General features: G+C 44.1%; 1 protein-coding gene across 15 annotated transcripts in view; it reads right to left on the bottom strand.

Annotated features, from left to right (window-relative positions):
- SNTG2 (syntrophin gamma 2) overlaps positions 1-19,941 on the bottom strand; it is a 210,426-nt gene extending 190,485 nt beyond the window's left edge. For 13 of the 15 annotated variants that reach the window (XR_014254127.1, XR_014254128.1, XR_014254129.1 and 10 more), the window contains exon 1: positions 18,810-19,016. Coding sequence is in view for 8 of the 15 variants with exons in the window: in XM_082427048.1 (XP_082283174.1) it covers positions 18,810-18,881 (72 nt within the window). In the remaining 7 variants the exon portion in view is untranslated. Of the gene's footprint in view, positions 1-18,809; positions 19,017-19,854 lie in introns of those variants that run through there. The other 2 variants (XM_082427042.1, XM_082427041.1) reach the window with 2 other exon arrangements.
- Between the last annotated feature and the right edge of the window lie 3,193 nt (positions 19,942-23,134).

Raw genomic sequence — 23,134 nt, forward strand, 5'->3', positions numbered from 1 at the left:
ATCAATTAAAAACAGAGAAGTCACAAATCACCAGTATTATAAGTGAGAGAGGGAACAGCACTACAGAACCTACAGACTTCAAAAACATTAATAAAGGCTTCCCTGGTGGCGCAGTGGTTGAGAGTCTGCCTGTCAATGCAGGGCACACGGGTTCAAGCCCCGGTCTGGGAAGATCCCACATGCCGCGGAGCGACTAGGCCCGTGAGCCACAACTACTGAGCCTGCGCGTCTGGAGCCTGTGCTCCGTGACAAGAGAGGCCGCGATAGTGAGAGGCCCGCGCACCGCGATGAAGAGTGGCCCCCGCTTGCTGCAACTAGAGAAAGCCCTAGCACGGAAATGAAGACCCAACACAGCCAAATAAATAAATAAATAAATAAATAAAGCCAGAAAACATTAAAAAAAAAACATTAATAAAGAAATACTGCAAACAACTTTATTGCAAAGAATTTTATAACTTAGATAAAAGGATAAATTTCTTAAAAGACACAAACTACCAAAATTTATCCAAGAAGAAACAGATAACCTGAATAGTGCTTTATCTTTTATACAAATTTAATTTGCAGTCAGAAAGCATCCCACAAATAAAACCCCAGGCTCATATGGATTCAGTATGAATTCTACTCTACAGAAAAATAATACAAAACCACAGAAAGTTTATGAAATTGTAGAAGAAAAACACTTCCTAACTCATTTTTGAGGTCAGGATTACACTGATACCCGGATACAAAACCCAAAAAAAAAAACAAAAAACAAATGGTGTTATATGAACAGAATACAAACCAATACCCATCATGAACACAGGCACAAATATACACTGACAAAATCTTAGCAAATTGAATGTAGTGATATATGAAAGGATAAGATAGTGACCAAGTAGAATTCATTCCTAGAATGTAAGGTTGGCTCAACTTTCAAAATCATTAATGTAATTCACTAGATCAACAGCCTAAAAAGCATAATGCCATCTCAACAGATGAAAAAGACTTTCCATAAAATTCAACATCCACTTCTGATAAAAATCTCAATAAACCAAGAGACGATAGGATTTTCCTCAACCCGAAAAAAGCATCTACAAAAAACCTATATTAACATAGTTAATGATGAGTAACTGAAGCCTTTTTCCTAAAGATCAGAAACAAGGCAACTTCTGTTCACTATTGTACCTGTGTCCCACCCACTGTACTAGGACAAAATAAATAAATACTGGAGTACAGATTCTGAAGGAAGAAATAATAGTATCCTTATTTGCAGACAACACGATCATCAATATAAAAAAAAGAAGTCCCACAGAATCTATGATCCTCCCACTGTTTTGGTTGGGACAGCATGTATCTTTTCATATATTTATGACTAGTTGTAATTCTTTTTGTTTAAAGGCAAGTTTAAATCCTTTGTACATTTTTTTCTCTTAGGTTTTTTTTTTTTTTGCAATTTCACAAGGTCTTTTTAAATTAAAAATATAGTTCTTCAACTATCATTTGTATCAGAAATAATTTTCTCTTTCATTGTTTTGAATTTGTTTATTTTCTAATTTATCTATTTTTTCCTACAAGATTAAAAAACATTTCTTCGTAGTCTGATTTGTCTGCATTTTCCTTATGGCTTCTACATTATAAAAGCCTTTCCAAATCTTAGAACCCTCAGAGACAAAGTTTAAAGGAATATATTCCTCAAAGAATGCTCACCATCAGATTTCCAAGAAACACAAAGAGAAATTATTAAAAACACAAGAAAATAAGTAATACCCCAGGAGTTAAGCAAAATTAGCAAACTGCAGAATCAGGCAATCAAAGGTTACAGATGTTAAAATTATTAATTGCAGAATATAAAACGAGTACATTTATAGATTTAAACATATAAAAGAAGTTACTGTAAGTGAAATGACAGAATAAAAAATTATCAAAACCAACCAGTTTTGATGACCAGGAAAGTAAAACTAAAGACATTACATGGAATGCAGCACAGAGAGACAGAGAAGTGGGGAAAAAAGACAGTGTGCTGGTTCAGTCCCTTCTAGAAGCAGACACCCACCCAGGGGTCCAGGTACACCTGTGAGGGGTGGGAGGAGCGAGAGCAGGCAGAGAGGGCTTGGTGTGAGGCAGGGGTCTGAGGGCTGTGAGGCGAGGGGTGACGGAAGGAGGGTGGGTAGCATGAGCCTGGGACCCCAGCACAGCTCTCTGAACATCCCAGACAACAGGGCACCTGAGAAAGGTGCCTGTGAGGGGATCCTGCCCCAGGACTCCTGCTGGCGGGGAGGCAGCAAGCCAGGTGCTCTGGAGGGAAGACCTGAGTGCCCACCTCCACGGACAAGCAGAGAGGCCGCAGACAGGGAGGATACTTCAGATCCCATCACATGCAGGTGGAATTCCCCACAAAGAGAACAGGCACTGCGGGGAGGAGCAGACTTCTCAGAGAAAATGCTTGAGGACTGCTCGTAACTAACGCAGACAACACCACGACACTGAAGACTATGAAGAAGAAAAGGTCTTTCAGACACAGGGTGTAAACAGTCACCCGACCAGAATGACAAGTCCACTGATGGCCGAGTTCTGAACAGCAACAGTGAGAGTCAGAGGAAATAACACCTTCAGAATACCAATGAAAAATAAACCAGAATTCTGTAACTTTTTCAGGAAGAGAGTGTGGTAAAATGAGCGATTTTAGTCCTAAACAGACCCTCGCCACTGAAACCTCTAGGGATGTTCTTCAGGAAGAACAGGGATCCCAGAAGGAAGGCCTGCGATAACAAAGGAACAGCACAGAGAAAACCGCAAGATGTGGGAAGAGCCTGTAGAAAAAGCAGTCCTGAGTCTGACTTTTGAAGTCAGAAAACAAGAGAGCACACATCGTGTCAACAGCAGGGCACGAGTGGGTTGGAGCCGATGGGTTTCCGTCTCCCGTGGCCTCGAGGGTCTCCTTCCGGGAACCTATTCTCTCCCCTCTCGTCCACCTGGACCTGCTTCTATCGCACCTTCAGCTTTGATGAGCAGTTGCACTGGGTATAAAAGGCGGGACTCACAATGTTTCTTCCTCCATCAGCACCTTGGAAAGCACCATCCCACTGTCTTCTTCCCTCCACAGTCAGTGGTGAGACGTCAGAATCAGAAAGTGAACCACACAAGCCCACCCTGAAAACATAATTTATTGATGCATTTCTGACAAATGAGAACAAACAGCTTGAGAACTGGCGAGCCTTGTGGGATTTAGAAATCTGGAATTTTCTCCTCATGGGATTATAAACTGTGAGTAAACTTAAGTGCTAACAAGGATTCCTAAGGAACACAGTCAGCTTAGCCAAAGATAAGTGAGCCAACAAGAAGGATCTGGAAGGGCTGGTGCTGATTTCCACACACAAAAGCAGACATTCATCATTAAATCCCTTCTTATGGGAATAGCTGCAAAGCCTCTCTGCTGATACAATAGAATATTGAGCAGAGATTCAACAATACTGACGAACGTGTCTAAAAAGTGTGAAAATTATCATTTTTATAGTGAGAAAATTTTAAATGCAGGACAAAAAGTGCATCTAAAGGATGGTTTTAGCTAATAGGATACATAGTGAAAAAAGGCCAGAAGAGGTGTATGAAATGCTAGGCATACACATATGTCCAGGTCACACTCTTTCTTAGGCTGTTCAATGTTTTACACACTTTCCACACTGAGGCAGGAATATTATGCTACCATTCACACAAATGCCAAAATGTGAAACAAATGTATTTAAACCAAAGGAGGTAATAGAAAGAGCCAGAATCCCACAAGGAAGGACCGGAGAGGGGGCTCAATGCAGCCTCGTCCACATGCTTGCCACGCGGGGCCTCGTGACCCTGCTTCTGACGTCCAGCTTCATCCCCCGTCACCTCAGTCCTCCCCTCCTCCCTCCAACCCAAGCACAGCCTGAGGCTTTCACAGCCAACGTGGTGACACCACCGCATGCCTGCCCCATGGGGGCTCTCCCGGCTGAGCCACTGTTTCTCATTTTCCCCGGGACTGGGTTCCTTATTCCAGAACCCGCTGAGCAGACCCCTCTCAAACCTGCCCCTCCTCCTTCCCACCTGTGAAAATGGAAATTACAAATCTAAAAGCATTTTGATTCCACCTGATAAAAGTGAAAAGAACCTATAGGTCACAATGGAATTTGATAAAGCGTAGGAAGGAAATAATTTTAATGCACAAAGCACTTAGAATTTCAAAGATCTGGGCTGGTCCCCACCTACATCAGGAAGAGAACGTACAAGGCACATCACTCTTAGATGCAGCCAAGGTTTTGTATCTTGTCCTGACAGGAAAGCTTTTCAATTTTACTTCCACTCTTTCTTAGCTACCAGCTTTTCCCTCTTCATTCTATTAAGTATTCTGCTACTTAATATAACATACCACGCTATATGTGCTCATATCAAATTAATAGTTAAACTACTTTATCCAATTTAGAAATTAATTTTTTAAATGTGATTAAATCTTATCTAAGCATTGTACTTCCCATTTATATCATTAGTTACTTCTTCCTATTTCATTTTGGTAGTTAGAACAAATCTATTTTATATACAGAGGAAGAGTATGTGAGTGATCATGTCATTATTCATCTTTTATTATCTTTTGTTATTAGCAATTTCAGATTTAGATTTTAATTTCTTAAATCTTAGAGAAATACAATGGTTTTAGGTGAATATTCTTCCAGAATCCTGAATGTCAATTTAGAATGTTTGACCTTATTAACTATATTAACATCAAAATATAAAATACATACATTTTACTTATATTGCATCTTAAAGTTAAAATTAAAACATTTTGCAAGCTCAAATTAATTTTTTAAATCTCTCTGGATTTTAAATGGACCAATTTCTTTTTAAAATGCCACTGATTTCAATCACAAGAAATTTTAGCTGTAAATCCTGGTTCCCACTGTATTTCAAATCCTAAACACCAACTCAGATAAGTGGCTTTAGAGTTTTTCTCTCAAGTGATTACAGGAAATTCACAAAGCTTCAGTCAGCCCAGTTTCACTAACATGTCACTTCTTTGGAGAATTTAAAAATATGCCACATTTTACATCCAAATCTTGCATTATGTATTCACCAGTTATCACTGCAATGAGATGGAGAGTAAAAGTTATACAACAAAAATACTTTATTTACAAATAGATATTTAATATATAATAATAAAGGAAACTCTCCAAAAAAATCCATTCCAAATTTATTAAACTGATCTTATAATTTTAAACTGAAATTTGAAAATGTTTGTTTGAATTTGAATTTTTCAATAAGCTGAAACAAAGATACTTAGAAATACAGTTCTGAGGGAAAAGGAAAAATATTTAAAAACTTTAGTCTTCAAGAATTAATTCAGGAGAGCACCAGAATAGCAACTAACTGCTGAACAATCATCGACTAGAAGACAATGGAACTCACCAAAAAAGATACCCACATCCAAGGACAAAGGAGAAGCCGCAATGATATGGTAGGAGGGGCGCAATCACAATAAAATCAAGTCCCATGACCCCTAGGTAAGTGACTCACAAACTGAAGAACACTTATACAACAGAGGTCGACCCACTGGAGTGAAGGTTCTGAGCCCCACGTCAGGCTTCCCAACCTGGGGGTCTGGCAACGGGAGGAGGAATTCCTAGAGAACCAGACTTTGAAAGCTAGCGGGATTTGATTGCAGGACTTCGACAGGACTGGGGGAAACAGAGACTACACTCTTGGAGGGCACACACAAAGTAGTGTGCACATCGGGACCCGGGGGAAGGAGCAGTGATCCCATAGGAGACTGAACGAGACCTACCTGCTAGTGTTGGAGTGTCTCCTGCAGAGGCGGGGGGTGGCTGTGGCTCACCATGGGGACAAGGACACTGGCAGCAGAAGTTCTGGGAAGTAAACTTCCCAGAGGGCTCTCTTGGCGTGAGCCCTCCCAGAGTCCACCATTAGCCCCACCAAAGAACAGGGTAGGCTCCAGTGCTGGGTCGCCTCAGGCCAAACAACCAACAGGGAGGGAACCCAGCCCCACCCATCAGCAGACAAGTGGATTAAAGTTTTACTGAGCTCTGCCCACCAGAGCAACACCCAGCTCTACCCACCACCAGTCCCTCCCATCAGGAAGCTTGCACAAGCCTCTTAGATAGCCTCATCCACCAGAGGGCAGACAGCAGAAGCAAGAAGAACTACAATCCCACAGCCTGTGGAACAAAAACCACATTCACAGAAAGATAGACAAGATGAAAAGGCAGAGAGCTATGTACCAGAGAAAGGAACAAGATAAAACCCCAGAAAAACAACTAAATGAAGTGGAGATAGGAAACCTTCCAGAAAAAGAATTCAGAATAATGATAGTGAAGATGATCCAGGACCTCGGAAAAAGAATGGAGGCAAAAATCGCGAAGATGCAAGAAATGTTTAACAAAGACCTAGAAGAATTGAAGAACAAACAAACAGAGATGAACAATACAATAACTGAAATGAAAAATACACTAGAAGGAATCAATAGCAGAATAACTGAGGCAGAAGAACGGATAAGTGACCTGGAAGACAGAATGGTGGAATTCACTGCAGTGGAACAGAATAAAGGAAAGAGAAAGAAAAGAAATGAAGACAGCCTAAGAGACCTCTGGGACAACATTAAACGCAACAACATTCACATTATAGGGGTCCCAGAAGGAGAAGAGAGAGAGAAAGGACCCGAGAAAATATTTGAAGAGATTATAGTCGAAAACTTCTCTAACATGGGAAAGGAAATAGCCACCCAAGTCCAGCAAGTGCAGAGAGTCCCATACAAGATAAATCCAAGGAGAAACACGCCGAGACACATAGTAATCAAACTGACAAAAATTAAAGACAAAGAAAAATTATTAAAAGCAACAAGGGACAAACGACAAATAACATACAAGGGAACTCCCATAATGTTAACAGCTGATTTCTCAGCAGAAACTCTACAAGCCAGAAGGAGTGGGACGATATATTTAAAGTGATGAAGGAGAAGAACTTGTAACTAAGATTACTCTACCTAGCAAGGACCTCATTCAGATTTGATGGAGAAAGCAAAAGCTTTACAGACAAGCAAAAGCTAAGAGAATTCAGCACCACCAAACCAGCTCTATAACAAATGCTAAAGGAACTTTTCTAAGTAGGAAACACAAGAGAAGAAAAGGACCTACAAAAACAAACCCCAAACAATTAAGAAAATGGTAATAGGAACAAACATATCGAAAACTACCTTAAATGTGAACGGATTAAATGCTCCAACCAAAAGACACAGTCTCGCTAAATGGATACAAAAACAAGACCCATGTATATGCTGTCTACAAGAGACCCACTTCAGACCTAGGGACACATACAGACTGAAAGTGAGGGGATGGAAACAGATATTCCATGAAAATGGAAATCAAAAGAAAGCTGGAGTAGCAATACTCATATCACATAAAATAGACTTTAAAATAAAGAATGTTACAAGAGACAAAGAAGGACACTACATAATGATCAAGGGATCAATCCAAGAAGAGGATATAACAATTATAAATATATATGCACACAACATAGGAGCACCTCAATACATAAGGTAAATGCTAACAGCTATAAAAGAGGAAATCGACAGTAACACAATAATAGTGGGGGACTTTAACACCTCAATTACACCAATGGACAGATCATCCAACCAGAAAATTAATAAGGAAACACAAGCTTTAAATGACACAATAGACCAGATATATTTAATTGATATTTATAGGATATTTCATCTGAAAAGAGCAGATTACACTTTCTTCTCAAGTGCACATGGAACATTCTCCAGGATAGATCATATCCTGGGTCACTAATCTAGCCTTGGTAAATTTAAGAAAACTGAAATCATATCAAGCGGTTTTTCCAAACACAACATTATGAGATTAGAAATCAATTACAGGAAAAAAACATAAAAAACACAAACACATGGAGGCTAAACAATACATTACTAAATAACCAAGAGATCACTGAAGAAATCAAAGAGGAAATCAAAAAATACCTAGAGACAAATGACAATGAAAACATGATGATCCAAAACCTATGGGATGCAGCAAAAGCAGTTCTAAGAGGGAAGTTTATAGTAATGCAATCCTACCTCAAGAAACAAGAAAAATCTCAAATAAACAATCTAACCTTACACCTAAAGGAACTAGAGAAAGAAGAACAAACAAAACCCAAAGTTAGTAGAAGGAAAGAAAACATAAAGATCAGAGCAGAAATAAATGAAATAGAAAGAAAACAAGAGCAAAATATCAGTGAGACTAAAAGCTGGTTCTTTGAGAAGATAAACAAAATTGATAAACCTTTAGCCAGACTCACCAAGAAAAAGACAGAGAGGACTCAAATTAATAGAATTAGAAATAAAAAAGGAGAAGTTACAACAGACACTGCAGAAATACAAAGGATCATAAGAGACTACTACAAGCAACTCTATGCCAGTAAAATGGACAACCTGGAAGAAATGGACAAATTCTTAGACAGGTGTAACTTTCCAAGACTGAACCAGGAAGAAATAGAAAATATGAACAGACCAATCACAAGTAATGAAACTGAAACTGTGATTAAAAACAAAAGTCCAGGACCAGATGTCTTCACAGGTGAATTCTATCAAACATTTAGAGAACAGCTAACACCCATCCTTCTCAAACTCTTCCAAAAAATTGCAGAGGAAGGAACACTCCCAAACTCATTCTATGAGACCACCATCACCCTGATACCAAAACCAGACAAAGATACTACAAAAAAAGAAAATTACAGACCAATATCACTGATGAATATAGATGCAAAAATCCTCAACAAAATACTAGCAAACAGAATCCAACAACACATTAAAAGGATCATAGACCATGATAAAGTGGGATTTATCCCAGGAATGCAAGAATTCTTCAATATACGCGTATCATTCAGTGTGATAAACCATATCAACAAATTGAAGAATAAAAACCATATGATCATCTCAATAGATGCAGAAAAAGCTTTTGACAGAATTCAAAACCCATTTATGATAAAAACCCTCCAGAAACTGGGCATAGAGGGAACCTACCTCAACATAATAAAGGCCATACACGACAAACCCACAGCAAACATCATTCTCAGTGGTGAAAACCTGAAACCATTTCCTCTAAGATCAGGAACAAGACAAGGATGTCCACTCTTGCCACTAATATTCAACATAGTTTTGCAAGAAACTATGTAAATAGTGCTGTCAGGTATTGCTTCTTCTTTGGAAGAAGAAAAAGAAATAAAAGGAATACAAACTGAAAAAGAAGAAGGAAAACTGTCACTATTTGCAGATGACATGATACTATACATAGAGAATCCAAAAGATGCCACCAGAAAACTACTAGAGCTAATCAATGAATTTGGTAAAGTTGCAGGATACAAAATTAATGCACAGAAATCTCTTGCATTCCTATGCAGTAACAATGAAAGATCAGAAAGAGAAATTAAGGAAATGATCCCATTCACCATTGCAACAAAAAGAATAAAATACCTAAGAATAAACCTACCTAAGGAGATAAAAGACCTCTACTCAGAAAACTTTAAGACACTGATGAAAGAAATCAAGGATGACACAAACAGATGGAGAGATATACCATGTTCTTGGATTGGAAGAATCAATATTGTGAAAATGACTATACTACCCAAAGCAATCTACAGATTCAATGCAATCCCTATCAAATTACCAATGGCATTTTTTACAGAACTAGAACAAAAAATCTTAAAATTTGTATGGAGACACGAAAGACCCCAGATAGCCAAAGCAGTCTTGAGGGAAAAAAACTGAGCGGGAGGAATCAGACTCCCTGACTTCAGATTATACTACAAAGCTACAGTAATCAACACAGTATGGTACTGGCACAACAAAGAAATATAGATCAGTGGAACAGGATAGAAAGCCCAGAGATAAACCCACAGACCTATGGTCAACTAATCTATGACAAAGGAGGCAAGGATATACAATGGAGAAAAGACAGTCTCTTCAATAAGTGGTGCTGGAAAAACTGGACAGCTACATGTAAAAGAATGAAATTAGAACACTCCCTAGCACCATACACAAAAATATACTCAAAATGGATTAAAGACCTAAAAGTAAGACCAGACTCTATAAAACTCTTAGAGGAAAACATAGGAAGAACACTCTTTGACATAAATCACAGCAAGATCTTTTTTGACCCACCTCCTAGAGAAATGAAATAGAAACAAAAATAAACAAATGGGACCTAATGAAACTTAAAAGCTTTTGCACAGCAAAGGAAACTATAAACAAGATGAAAAGACAACTCTCAGAATGGGAGAAAATATTTGCAAATGAATCAATGGACAAAGGATTAATCTCTAAAATATATAAACAGCTAATGCAGCTCAATATTAAAAAAAACAAACAACCCAATCAAGAAATGGGCAGAAGACCTAAATAGGCATCTCTCCAAAGAAGACATACAGATGGCCAAGAGGCACATGAAAAGCTGCTCAACGTCATTAATTATTAAAGAAATGCAAATCAAAACTACAATGAGGTATCACCTCACACTGTTCAGAATGACCATCATCAAAAAATCTACAAACAGTAAATGCTGGAGAGGGTGTGGAGAAAAGGGAACCCTCTTGCAGTGTTGGTGGGAATGTAAATTGATACAGCCACTATGGAGAACAGTATGGAGGTTCCTTAAAAAACTAAAAATAGAATACCAATATGACCCAGCAATCCCACTACTGGGCATATACCCTGAGAAAACCATAATTCAAAAAGACACATGCACTCCAATGTTCATTGCAGCACTATTTATAATAGCCAGGTCATGGAAGCAACCTAAGTGTCCATCGACAGACAAATGGATAAAGAAGATGTGGTACATATACGCAATGGAATATTACTCAGCCATAAAAAGAAACGAAATTGAGTTCTTTGTAGAGATGTGGATGGACCTAGAGACTGTCATACTGAGTGAAGTAAGTCAGAAAGAGAAAAACAAATATCATATATTAACGCATATTTGTGGAATCTAGAAACATGGTACAGATGAACCGGTTTGCAAGGCAGAAATAGAGACACAAATATAGAGAACAAACATACGGACACCAAGGAGGGAAAGCGGGGGCAGGGTGGTGGTGGTGTTGGGATGAATTGGGAGATTGGGATTGACTTATATATACTAATATGTATAATATAGATAACTAATAAGAGCAGATGATTTTTCCAAATGTGCTATAACATATACACACACACATGCACGCACACACTGTCTCCTGTTTGTAATCAATTACATCCCACCTGGATCTTTTGTTATTAATCCCCCTCAAAAAAAAGAATTAATTGATAGTCATTATTCTAGAGATATGAGTATCCTCCCTATTTTTCTCCCGACCTTACAGGTGAGTCACAGAGAAGTTGGCACCTGCTCACCGTCGCACAGAGTCACCTGAGAGCATCCAGGCCCCAGACTCTGGGGTCACAGAGCCAGGGTACAACCGGGCAGCTGATGGTCCAGGCAGCCTCCCGAGACACCAAGCTGAGCACTTATAATTAACACACACGATATTCTCTGAAGGTCGTGTCTCTCTCCCTCACAACAGCCATAAACATCTGCGATCATGTTTTCCGTGTGTCACTCTTCCTGTGCACACAGCCACAGCCGTACCCCCAGCAACAAGCAGCAGTCACCACTCGGGGCAGGAAGGAAGCACTTGTCGCCCGCCACCCGTGCCCCCCTGCCCCGCCCCAAAGCCTGCGCTTCCAGAATCTACCTCCTCTAGTGGTCATGGGAGCGGGAGCTGGGGGATGCTCGCCGGCATGCACCTTGTGTCTGGACCCCTTCTGTCCCGCTTTGTCCTCTCAGCTCCCAACACAGCTCCTAACAGGTGCTCAGACTTTGCTCTGTTAATGATGTACACGCATAAATGGTGTGCACGCAGGTGCAGGTATGAACACATCTGTAACCACAAAGCACTTTTCCAAATGACATTTAATTTTACCTTCATAAAGTCCTGACCCCTTCAGGAAAAGCCTCAAGGCTGTGAAAAAGGCCAGCTTGGCGCCACTTCTCCTGGCTGCCCTCCCCGGCAGGAAGGTAGTGAAACCTCTGGCGTTTCTAATGCCACAAATGCAGAAGCTGCTATTTGTCTACCTTGTCAAACAAGCCATGACAGCCTGGATCTATCACCAAGATGACAGGACTAGCACTGCCTATGTCGAGCCCACACACCTTCCCCAAAGCACTGCTGCCGCCTCATGGGGTCCGAGTGTCCCCAGGTTTACAGTTGAGGAGTAATTTCATGCTCCTCAGCACGTAACAAAAACTTAAGATAATTATAATGTGAAGAGTCAACTAATGGAGCCATTTGGTAAAGTATAATTATCTGAAGAGAAATCATTAAGGATAATATTCAGCAGGATAGAGATGAGAAGAGAATACGGTATATTTTACCATTAACAGTTATGCTGATTTGTAAAATTGATATCAAAATGCAGCTACTATAAAAATATAAAGGCACAATTTTATTCAAACCCGAAATAGCTAATCAGGGATTCCCTGATGGCACACTGGTTAAGAATCCACCTGCCGATGCAGGGGACACGGGTTCGAGCCCTGATCCAGGAAGCAGCTAAGCCTGTGCGCCACAACTACTGAGCCTGCGCTCTAGAGCCCACAAGCCACAACTACTGAGCCCCCGTGCCACAACTACTGAAGCCCGCGCGCCTAGAACCTGTGCTCTGCAACAAGAGAAGCCACCGCAATGCCCATGCGCAGCAACGAAGACCCAATGCAGCCTAAAATAAATAAATAAATTTACAAAATAGCTAATCATAGATATAAATTCTCAGTACAAGAGCCAGAAACAGAACTTCCTCCCTCTTACAGCATGACATACCATTAATTCAGATAAATACTTACGATTCAACAGTGCGTATCAGCTGTTACTTACCAGGCATGTAATTTATTCACCCAGTCCTGCGTCTCTTTCTGAAAGAAAGGGGAACTTCCCCCCTCACTCACAAGCAGCCTCACTGGCAAAGCTGCAATCATGCCCTTTCCAAAGGCAATCATTGACTTAGACTGGTCCATATTTACACCTGAGGGTGGGATGAGGCCCATAAGGCATACGGGCACCAGATACCCAGACAAACGTGGGTTCTGAAGGCAAGAGAGAAGGGGCGCGGCTGTGACTGGGAATGAGCAGGGCTGATGGAGGCTGGGACAGAGGCCAGGGATGGGGTCAACGTCCAGGGAGAGACGAGAGCGTGAGCAAAGGCTCTGAGGCGGCCTCGAGGGCACGAGCACATCAGACAGAGACATGAGCTGGCTGGGTGGTGCTGCCGTTGTCTGACATATAAACACAGAGAGAGAGAGCGGGGTTTCGGGATTAAGATTAGGCGGAGGATCTTGGAAGTGTTAACTGAACAGCCAAGCGGGGCTCACCGAAGCACCGTGTTGGGCATCAGTGGGTTAACCAGAGGCAGGTGAGGCCACCTGGAAACATACAGCGAGAAAAGAACCTACAGCAGAAGGTCTGTACACCGCACTCTGAAAGGCAGAGCAGAGGACCAGGTCCCCAAAGAGCCGGAGACGGAAGGAGGAAAAGCAGAGGGTCGGGGAGGGAGGCGTGCCAGGTGAGCCGTCAGCAGCTCAAACCCCTTGGAGGTGAAGCCAGAGGGGGCAGCAGGTCTGGGGACACGGCGGCCTGGGTGTCGCAGGGACAGAGGTGAAGATGGTCAGCTGGGGGCAGGGACCACGAAGGGACAGCTCCCAGGGCAACACACTCAGGAGGGAAAGAGTCAGGGAGGTGGGTTCAGCTCCCCTTCCACCTCTTGGATTCTGACTTAGCAAGGGAAGCTGGTCTCCCTTTAAAGAAGACCCGACGGCCACCGCACTTAGTTTCTGAAAGTCGTGTCATGCAAAATGTGTGCGAACGTTGTCAAATGTGACATTTATTGTCAATAGAAAGTGTTGTAATTCCTGATAGGAATAATTGGCAGTTATGTCACACTTTATAAATACAGATTATTCTCCTAAACACTAGCTCAATGAACAAAAATGTCCTAATGTAGAATCTGGGTGCATCCATGTGGTTATATTCTTACTGATATTAATTCATAAAACAGACAATAAAATATACACCTGCTGAGAGCATTCACATTCATTCTAGAAATGGAATTGGATTCTTACAATGATTTGTCATTCAAACTACTTCGATTAAAATACAAATAATTACAGTTACTTCTCTTTTAGTCAACGCTTAAATGCAATTACCACTCACTGGAAGGGGAGGGGAGTCAGCCTTCAACTAAAATCAGCACGAGAAATAAAATAGTATGAATGCTAATAACACCATGAGATTTACAATACTGAACCTTACCATTTATATGATCGTATTTATAATAGTACAATTCAGCGCCATAGTACAATGGTATTCATCCAAATTTCAAATGAATTTTGGTGCCTATCAAAACTAGAATTGCTGTCAAATGTCAACAGTTTAGAGTCAGCTTTATTCACTCAGAATAATAAGTGTGACTGTAAATAACCTGCAGCCAGTGTTGAGTGCAAAGCGCCGAGACTCAGCCGCTCTGGAAACTCTCACAAGGTCATCGCCGGTGCCAGGGCTCCACGGCAGGTCAGCTCGGCGCCCACACGTAACTGGCCTTTTCTAACTGTTTCCAACAGGGCCTGCTGAGCGGTCCACTAAGCAAGCTAAGAGGCACATTCACTTTTTAAAAGTCCTACTTCCTTGCTCAATTAAAACATAGCTAGTTAACAATATTTATGGATGTAAAACTACAGCCTCCGTAGAAAACAGAAACTGTCTCACCAATAATTTCAATTGAGAAATCACAACAGCATAATATTCGCCACACTTTTTCAACAGCCTTGAAGATGAAACGCAAGAGAGGAAGGAGGTGAGGCTGCAGGGAGGCCGGAGGGCGGGCGTCCAGGGCGCCGAGCCTCCGCTGCTCAGCGCAGGATGAGTGGGGACCTCGGTGGCCTGGGGGAAACTGACATCCAGTGTTCCCTGAAAACAAGCCCAAAGCTCTCCAAAGGTACAATCTGAATGACAACATGCAGTAACCAGCTGATACTAAGGAAAAGCACACGCCAGTCAAAACACAAATACTTTTTTCCACGAAATTCGCATGCACTTTTCCCCCAAAAGCATTTCTTGAACCTGCCTTGGTACATTGCAAAAAATACAGGTAGATTCTAATTAGCGAGTTTCTGAGGATGTCGGAATCAGGTCTGAAGTGACTCAGAACCCAGACCACAGGTTCTTCGCGCGAGGGGGAGGCAGGGGACACACGGTTCCCCGTCCCCGTCCCGCCTGGAGCAGCCACCCATCACCCGTGTCCACGTGCCTCAGAGCGAGTGTCTGCTCCGAGAAGGACAGCGCGGGGGCCTGGGGTACAGAGCCGGACCTCACGTGCCCGACGCCACCTGCTTCCTGTGGTGGCCGGCGAGCTGCTCTCATAATTCTGCAGCTGGGGTACCCGTGTGACAGAGAGGGAACCGGGCTATAAACTCACTGACACGAGCTCCCTCCCTCCACCCAGCGATAAAGCAGCTCGACGTCTCCGTCTGCCACTCACTCCCTTGACCGAACTCACATCAGTGCTGCCCTCTTGTCACCCTTCGTAAGTGTGTCTCCTGGGACATCTAGGGACATGGAACTAAATGAACGTTGAAATTTAAAAAGCCACAATTTATGTTTATGTAGCTATACAGACATGTAGATATAAAAGGTCGCTGTTCTACACATGTTTGGTGAAATATGGCAATTTTTACATCTGGTATTTTCAATAAATAAGCATACTTTTTAAACTTGGATCTTGGAAACCTATCCAAGATAGGAAACCTATCTCCTGGTAAAATCAGGTAATTCCCCATCTTAAAATATGTGAATCTTGCTTATGACATCATAGAGATCATCAGAAATTCTACACTTGAAATCAAAGATGAGTCAGCAAGGATGAGAAACACGTGACAAAAGCCTAGAACAAACGGACATCCTTCCCCAGAGGTTACCTGTTTCCTTTAGCTCCCGCGATAACTCACATCTCTAACTAGATGACGAAGCGGTGACATTCCTAGATGCACACTTTAAATGACCTGACATGCTCTCACCTTCCAGTCGCCAAGCTCACCGTAAGAACTCACATATGACTGGCTCTCCCAGGCTTCCAGCCCCTCGACTGAAGCAGTGATGTTAATTAAAAACAGAAAATTGCGTTCAGCACAAACCAACAGCAGTGTTTGAACAGGAAAGCAGGACACCTTTACACACTGCACTGGCGGTTCTCCACCCAGGGGTTTAACCACAGGGACACAGGAGACTCAGGGACACAGGTATATGAACTGGCTCAACTTAGGGAATACATGTAACAGGGTACGGCTACCTAAAACGAAAGAGAAAAAGAAGTTCCAATCCTGAGCAAGAGACATTCAAATGTGGCCAAATTCTCATGATTCAAACCAGCAGTCATAAAGAACATGTTGTTTTTCTGACTTCAAAAAAAAATGTTTACAACTAGAAATATAATGGGTTTGAAACGACTTTCTTGTATGTCATCATTTTTCTAATTAGAAGCACTAACTTCTCCTTCTTAACTGAAATGATTAAATAACTATGTAAACTCAATGATGTTATGGACAGTTACGGATAAGAAAAGCAGCAAATCTGCATGCTTGTCTAGACTCCGAGGATTCAAGTGAAAAATTTATGGCCATCAGAGGTCCACAGTGCAAAGATGTTTAGTGCCATTTTCCAGCCAAGGTTCCAGCCATGATTGTGAGCTATGAATGTTCCTGTTTTAAAAGACACATGTGTAGACAGAACAGTTAACAGATTTGTTATAAATGAGCAAGAATCTGAGCTCTGCTGTAGGCTGGAGCACGCAGCATCTGAGCACACCTGATTACTTAGGACACCAGAGGGACCATTCCTGGTATTACGGGATCCGTGTTACTGTTCCAACACTTGTCCTTTGGTGCTGACATAACTTCCTGGCTGGAACACAATCATGGTTGGAACCTTGGCTAGAAAATGGCCCTAAACATCTTTGCACTGTGGACCTCTGATGGCCATAAATTTTTCACTTGAATCCTTGGAATCTAGACAAGCATGCAGGTTTGCTGCTTTTCTTATCAGTAACTGTCCATAACATCATTGAGTTTACATAGTTATTTAATCATTTCAGTTAAGAAGGAGAACTTAGTGCTTCTAATTAGAAAAATGATGACATACAAGAAAGTCGTTTCAAACCCAGTATGAGGCACATAGGATGCATCTTATAATCAAGGTTCTTATTACAAATAAGCACTAATTACAGCCTCAGCAAATGGGGTATGGAGCCCCTTTCTGAGCCCCCAATTTAGTATCTTAATGGAGTCAACATTTAGCACCCTGGAGAGTACTTATTTGAGAACCTGCAGTTGACATATTTTTTAAAAACTTAAGTTATTGCCAATAACTCGTCCACGGGGTCAATTATGCAGTATTATCAATCCACTTGGTTCTTCCACTATAATTACGGTGGTTACACACAGGACGGCTGCAAGAACACCTCAAGCAGATGCGCAGCTCCTAACCAGCGAGCGCATGGCCGCAAGACTCCAGGCAGTGACAGAACTCCCAGCCTCTTTCTTAAGCAGTTGACTTCCGATTACCCCAAGCACGTCTTCCCGATTTAAGGAAAACTACTCCGTGACAAAGTACTTTACACAATCAGCACGGAACTTCACATGAAATTTAATTTCAAGATTTTGTGGAAACACCCCAGAATTGTATAACTTGATGGAAGAAGCAACTGTCTCTACATAAGCTTTTTTTCTTTTTTTTTTAAGAAAATCATACAGTCATTAGTACTGCCCTGGTTTAGGAGCATCCTGACACAGGAATTTATAAAAGCCTTCAACCCATAGTCTCCGAAACATTTCTCGGTTATCCTGAAAAGGACTGCTAGACACACGCCGGTTTTTATTGTCGCTCCCGGGCTTAGGGAGTCTGTGAGGACAAACCCGAAGGGAGGCGGTTCCAGCCGGATTAGTCAATCAGTCGGGGAGCCTCGGCTGCGGTTCCTAAACTGTTTCCAGAACACTCGGTTATGCTAGGGGTGGCGACGCGAAGTCTTCCAAGAACTTTTCGTTTTTGACTGAGCCGCATTTCTGTTTTCCCCCAACAGTTAAGTTATTTAGAAGTAAGAGGGTGGAGGGGAGTCGTCTGGGGCAGGGATAAGAAGCGATGTCACACAGACACGCACGCACGAATCGGTATCACGAACTGGGCGTCCAGAGCTGAGCTGTCCCCTAAGCAGCGGGGCGCTCGGCCGGGGGGGACCCCAGCACCGGGCAGAGGCCCCCCCAAGACGGAGAGGAGCTCAGGAGGACGCCCGCCGCGGCCCCCGAGGCCAGGAGCCGCTCGCAGGGAGACAGGAGAGGCGAACCCCCAACCCCCAACCCTGGAGAACCTGGTTCCCACGGGCCACGGAGCCGCTGCACCTTCACGACGGGGAAAGGCAGACCCTACAAATTTCCGTCTGGGATGCTGGGCCGGGAGGACGGAGGGTCAGGGGGTCTGCGCCCGCCCGCCCGCCCGCACGAGCCGCCCCGGGAGATGGAGATGGGGACGCAAGAGGGAAGGGGGCGCCGGGTGAGGAGGGGGCGGAGGATGAGGAGGGGGCGCGGGGAGGGAAGACGGGGCGCGGAGGAGAGACAGGGGCGCTGGGAAGGGGAGGGCCTGGAGGGAGAAAGGGGTGCAGAGGGGAAGGGGGCGCAGGGAGAGGAGGGTCGCGCGCAGAAAAGACGGCCGGGAGGGCCGGCACTCACCCTCGCGGGCACTAGCAGGCGGCCGGGGCGCCCGCGGGGGGCAGCCGGGGGGAAGGGTCCCTCGGCGCTCATCGTCGCCCACTCGGCGGGACCAGCGCTCCGGGCCGCGCGAGCTCAGCGCCGAGGCCCCGCGCGAGCCTCCTAGGGCCCCGCGGGCGCCACGTCCGCGCCCCTCTGCGCTCCGGCGCCGCTCGGGCTCGGCTCGGGCTCCGCGGGCAGCGGCGGGAGGAGCCGAGCACCGCCCACCGCCCGTGAGCACCGCCCACCGCCCTGAGCGCCGCCCACCGCCCGTGACCACCGCCCACCGCCCGTGAGCACCGCCCACCGTCCTGAGCGCCGCCCACCGCCCGTGACCACCGCCCACCGCCCTGAGCACCGCCCACCGTCCTGAGCGCCGCCCACCGCCCTGAGCACCGCCCACCGCCCGTGACCGCCGCCCACGCGACCCGCCGGGAGAGGAGGGGCGCGCGGCTGCCGAGGGGCGGGACGCGTCCCGGGCTGCGGCGCTCCGGGGGAGAGCGGGAGAGATGATACCCTCTGGGGGCTGCCGCTCCCCCGGGCCGGGGTCGAGCGCTCCTCCCGCTCGGCGGTACCTCCCCGCCCCTGCTCCCCGGTGGATCTGACCTAGGGCGTCCCCCCCGTCCGCAGTCGGGTGCCTCCGGGCCTTCCCCGCCCTCGGAGGGTCGCAGGGCAGCTGCCTGCCGGGTCCCTGGGGACCCCTCCGCCGGGGTCTCCCCGTCACGGGGAGCTGGTGCTGGACCCTGGGGACTGTCCAGAAGAGGAAAGGACGCCTCTCGCGCCCGCGCGCCCCACCCGCGCCCCGGGCTGGCGGCTCGGCGGCGCCCGTGTCCTCGCTGCGGACCCGGGGACGCCCCGGGGCGCGGGGCTGGGCGCACCTCCGGGCAGTGGGGCAGCAGCCGGTCGGCGAGTCCCTTCCTCTCTCAGGACAGTATCGGGCTGCGTAGACTCAAGTCATCCTCGTTCAAGCGTAAATGAAAGTTTGGCATAAATCTCAGGAAAACACACCCCCCCCCAAGCTACCAACCTTTACGAAGGGCGTGGGTTTTCCTCCCTTTCCACATCCCGCGTCTCCGGGTCCCGCAAACTCTCAGGGGCGCAGACGCGCGCGGCCTTTCATCTGCGGAAGCCCGTTCGCTGTCCTTCCGAGGCGGGAAAGCGCGAAGGCCGAGGTGGCAGCACCGGCGTGACCCGTCTCTGCGAGTGGGACGCCTGACGCATGGCGGGCAAGTGGCGGTGGAACAGACACGAGAGACGTTGCTCCTTCTGACGGCAACCTGGTTTTTTCGCGCTTTATCGGGAAATAATGGATGGATAACAGTGTGTAAATTTAAGGTGTACAGAGTGTTGACTTGATCCACTTATACCGCCGTGTGATTACCACCCTCGGTTAGCTGACCTTCACCAGGTCACATAATTACCATTTCTTTTCAGAAGTGGGAAAATATTCAGAGCAACTTTCAAGTGTATAATACAGTCTTGATAACTATAATCACCATGCCATACATTAGACCCCCAGAATGTATTCATCTTATAACTGGACAGTTTGTACCCTCTGATCAACATCTTTGCAGACCCCAACTCCCCAGCCCCTGGTACCCACCCACCTACTCTGTTTCTCTGCGTTGGGCTTTCTTAGATTCCATATTTAAGTGAGATCATACAGCATGTGCCTTCCTCTGACTTAACGGAATGCCCTCAAAGTCCATCCATGTGGTTGCAAAACGGCAAGATTTCCTCTTTCTGGTGGCTGAATAATATTCATTATATGTACATATAATATACATACATATACACATAGGCACATATATATCACATATATACATATATATCTGACATATATCACAATACATATACATACACACAGGCACACACCCCCACGTCTTCCTTATCCATTCATCCGTTGCTGGACACTTGGGTTGTTTCCATGTCTTGGCTATTGTGAATAATGTTGCAATAAACACGGGAGTTCATATACCTTTTCAATACCCTGTTTTCCTTTGGTTATACACCCAGAAGTGGGATTGCTGGGTATAATAATAATTTTATTTATTTTTCGAGGTACTTCCATACTGCTTTCTCCATCTTCCTATGAGCAGAAAACTAGTGTGTGTTTTTTTGTTTTTTTTTTTTTAAATTGAGGGTTTTTTTTAAAATTTATTTTATTTATTTATCTTTGGCTGTGTCAGGTCTTCGTTGCAGGGTGTGGGCTTTCTCTAGCTGCGGCGAGCAGGGATACTCTTCATTGTGGCGTGCAGGCTTCTCATTGCGGTGGCCTCTCTTGTTGTGGAGCACGGGTTCTAGGTGTGCGGGCTTCAGTAGTTGCAGGACCTGGGCTCAGTAGTTGTGGCTTGCGTGCTCTAGAGCGCAGGCTCAGTAGTTGTGGCGCACGGGCTTAGTTGCTCCGTGGCATGTGGGATCTTCCCGGACCAGGGCTCGAACCCGTGTCCCCTGCATTGGCAGGTGGATTCTTAACCACTGTGCCACCAGGGAAGCTCCTTGTGTGTGTTTTTAAAACCATATTTACTACAAAAGAAGTGTGTTTGCATACGCCATAATTTCTCGATGTTGTCTAAACTAGAAATTCACTAAAGAATAAAAAAAACTAATAATTATTTAAGAAAAAGAGCATCACATGATCATTACCATATTTCTATTTTTAAACCTGATATTCATATGAATTACAACTAAAACTCACAAGAACTACATTGTAGAGCAGGTATCACTTTTTCCCAGTCTTCAGATAATAAATTTTACTGCTAAATTAATATTGTTTAGGAAATTTGTTAATATTTGTGTGCTAAGGAGTTGAAGTGAGTACTATTTTTGAGCTTTTTTGGAAAAAGTGACATTTCACTTTAAAAAGGATGGTGTGACATAATCGACACTAATATGCTACTCAAAGAACGGGAAGGGAAGGAGGGAGGGAGGGAGGAAGGGAAGAGAAGAAGGAGAAAGGAGAGAAAGATTCCACAGCAGTGGAGGGGGATTCCTGTAGGAAACCTCGCCCAGGGGAGCCATGGCTGTTGGGGGCCCTTGAGAATCGGCCCATCCTCGGAGGACTGAGAAACTGACCAGGGCTATAGCACCAGGGTCCTGGGGCCTGTGCAACTGCAGGATAACGCAAGGGCTCTTAAGTCACGGTCCAAGAGTGGGTTTTAGGCAGGTGATCAGTGAATGCCTATAACTGTATGTAAATATTTATATCTTTTACCGCTTTTTTTTTTTTAAGATTATAGGCACAGAGCCACCTAGTTCCTAATGTGTTACCTAACACTCTTTTTTTTTTTTTTTTTTTTTTTAATAAATTTATTTATTTATTTTTGGCTGTGTTGGGTCCTCGTTTCTGTGCGAGGGCTTTTTCCAGTTGCGGCAAGCGGGGGCCACTCCTCATCGCGGTGCGCGGGCCCCTCACTGTCGCGGCCTCTCTTGTTGCAGAGCACAGGCTCCAGACGCGCAGGCTCAGTAGTTGTGGCTCACGGACCTAGTTGCTCCGCGGCATGTGGGATCTTCCCAGACCAGGGCTCGAACCCGTGTCCCCTGCATTGGCAGGCAGACTCCCAACCACCGCGCCACCAGGGAAGCCCCCTTTTACCGCTTTTAATAGTCAATATTTTTTTCAATCATTCACACATTCAACAACAATTGATTGCTGACCGATGTCTAGATGCCTTAGTAGATATTGGGGATGTGATGAATGTAAGACCACCAGGTCCTCACGGAGCTCAGAGTCTAGTGGGTCACGGACATAAAATTACTGCCTCCCTTATTTGAGGGATTACAGACATTTTATTACCCATGTAATAAAAATGTCCTTCCCAAATCAGGTTCTTAGCTAACGTGTTAAATATCTTTGAGAATGTATGAGTGAACTCAAAACTGATTATGTCACCGTATCCTTACCTGAGTAAGAATATTTGGAGAAGATATTAAATATATCGAGTAGGCATTGTAATATTCAAATATGTACCTGAATTTTTAGAATGGTCTCCAAATAGAAATAAACCATGAATATATTTAGTTTTGACTCATAACCAAGTCCCAAGTCTTATCTTCAATTATATAAGTGTACAGAGGCTCTGAGGAGAGAATTCGTTTCTGAACACAAAGATACTTTGATTCTCATAGGCTTAAGAAAAATGAATAGAAATTTGAGCAACATGATACGATTCTCCTCAACTTCTGCTGTGACAAAAACAATTATGAGGCTAGTTTCTCATTTAATACTTTCTTTTTCTTAATAAGTACATTAGAAATGTACAAAGTGTATGAATTTTGAAAAGTTTGAACTTCTGATTTATTTACTT

This window comes from Balaenoptera physalus (genome assembly GCF_965194825.1).
Source record: "Balaenoptera physalus genome assembly, chromosome: 15".
NCBI lineage: Eukaryota > Metazoa > Chordata > Mammalia > Artiodactyla > Balaenopteridae > Balaenoptera > Balaenoptera physalus.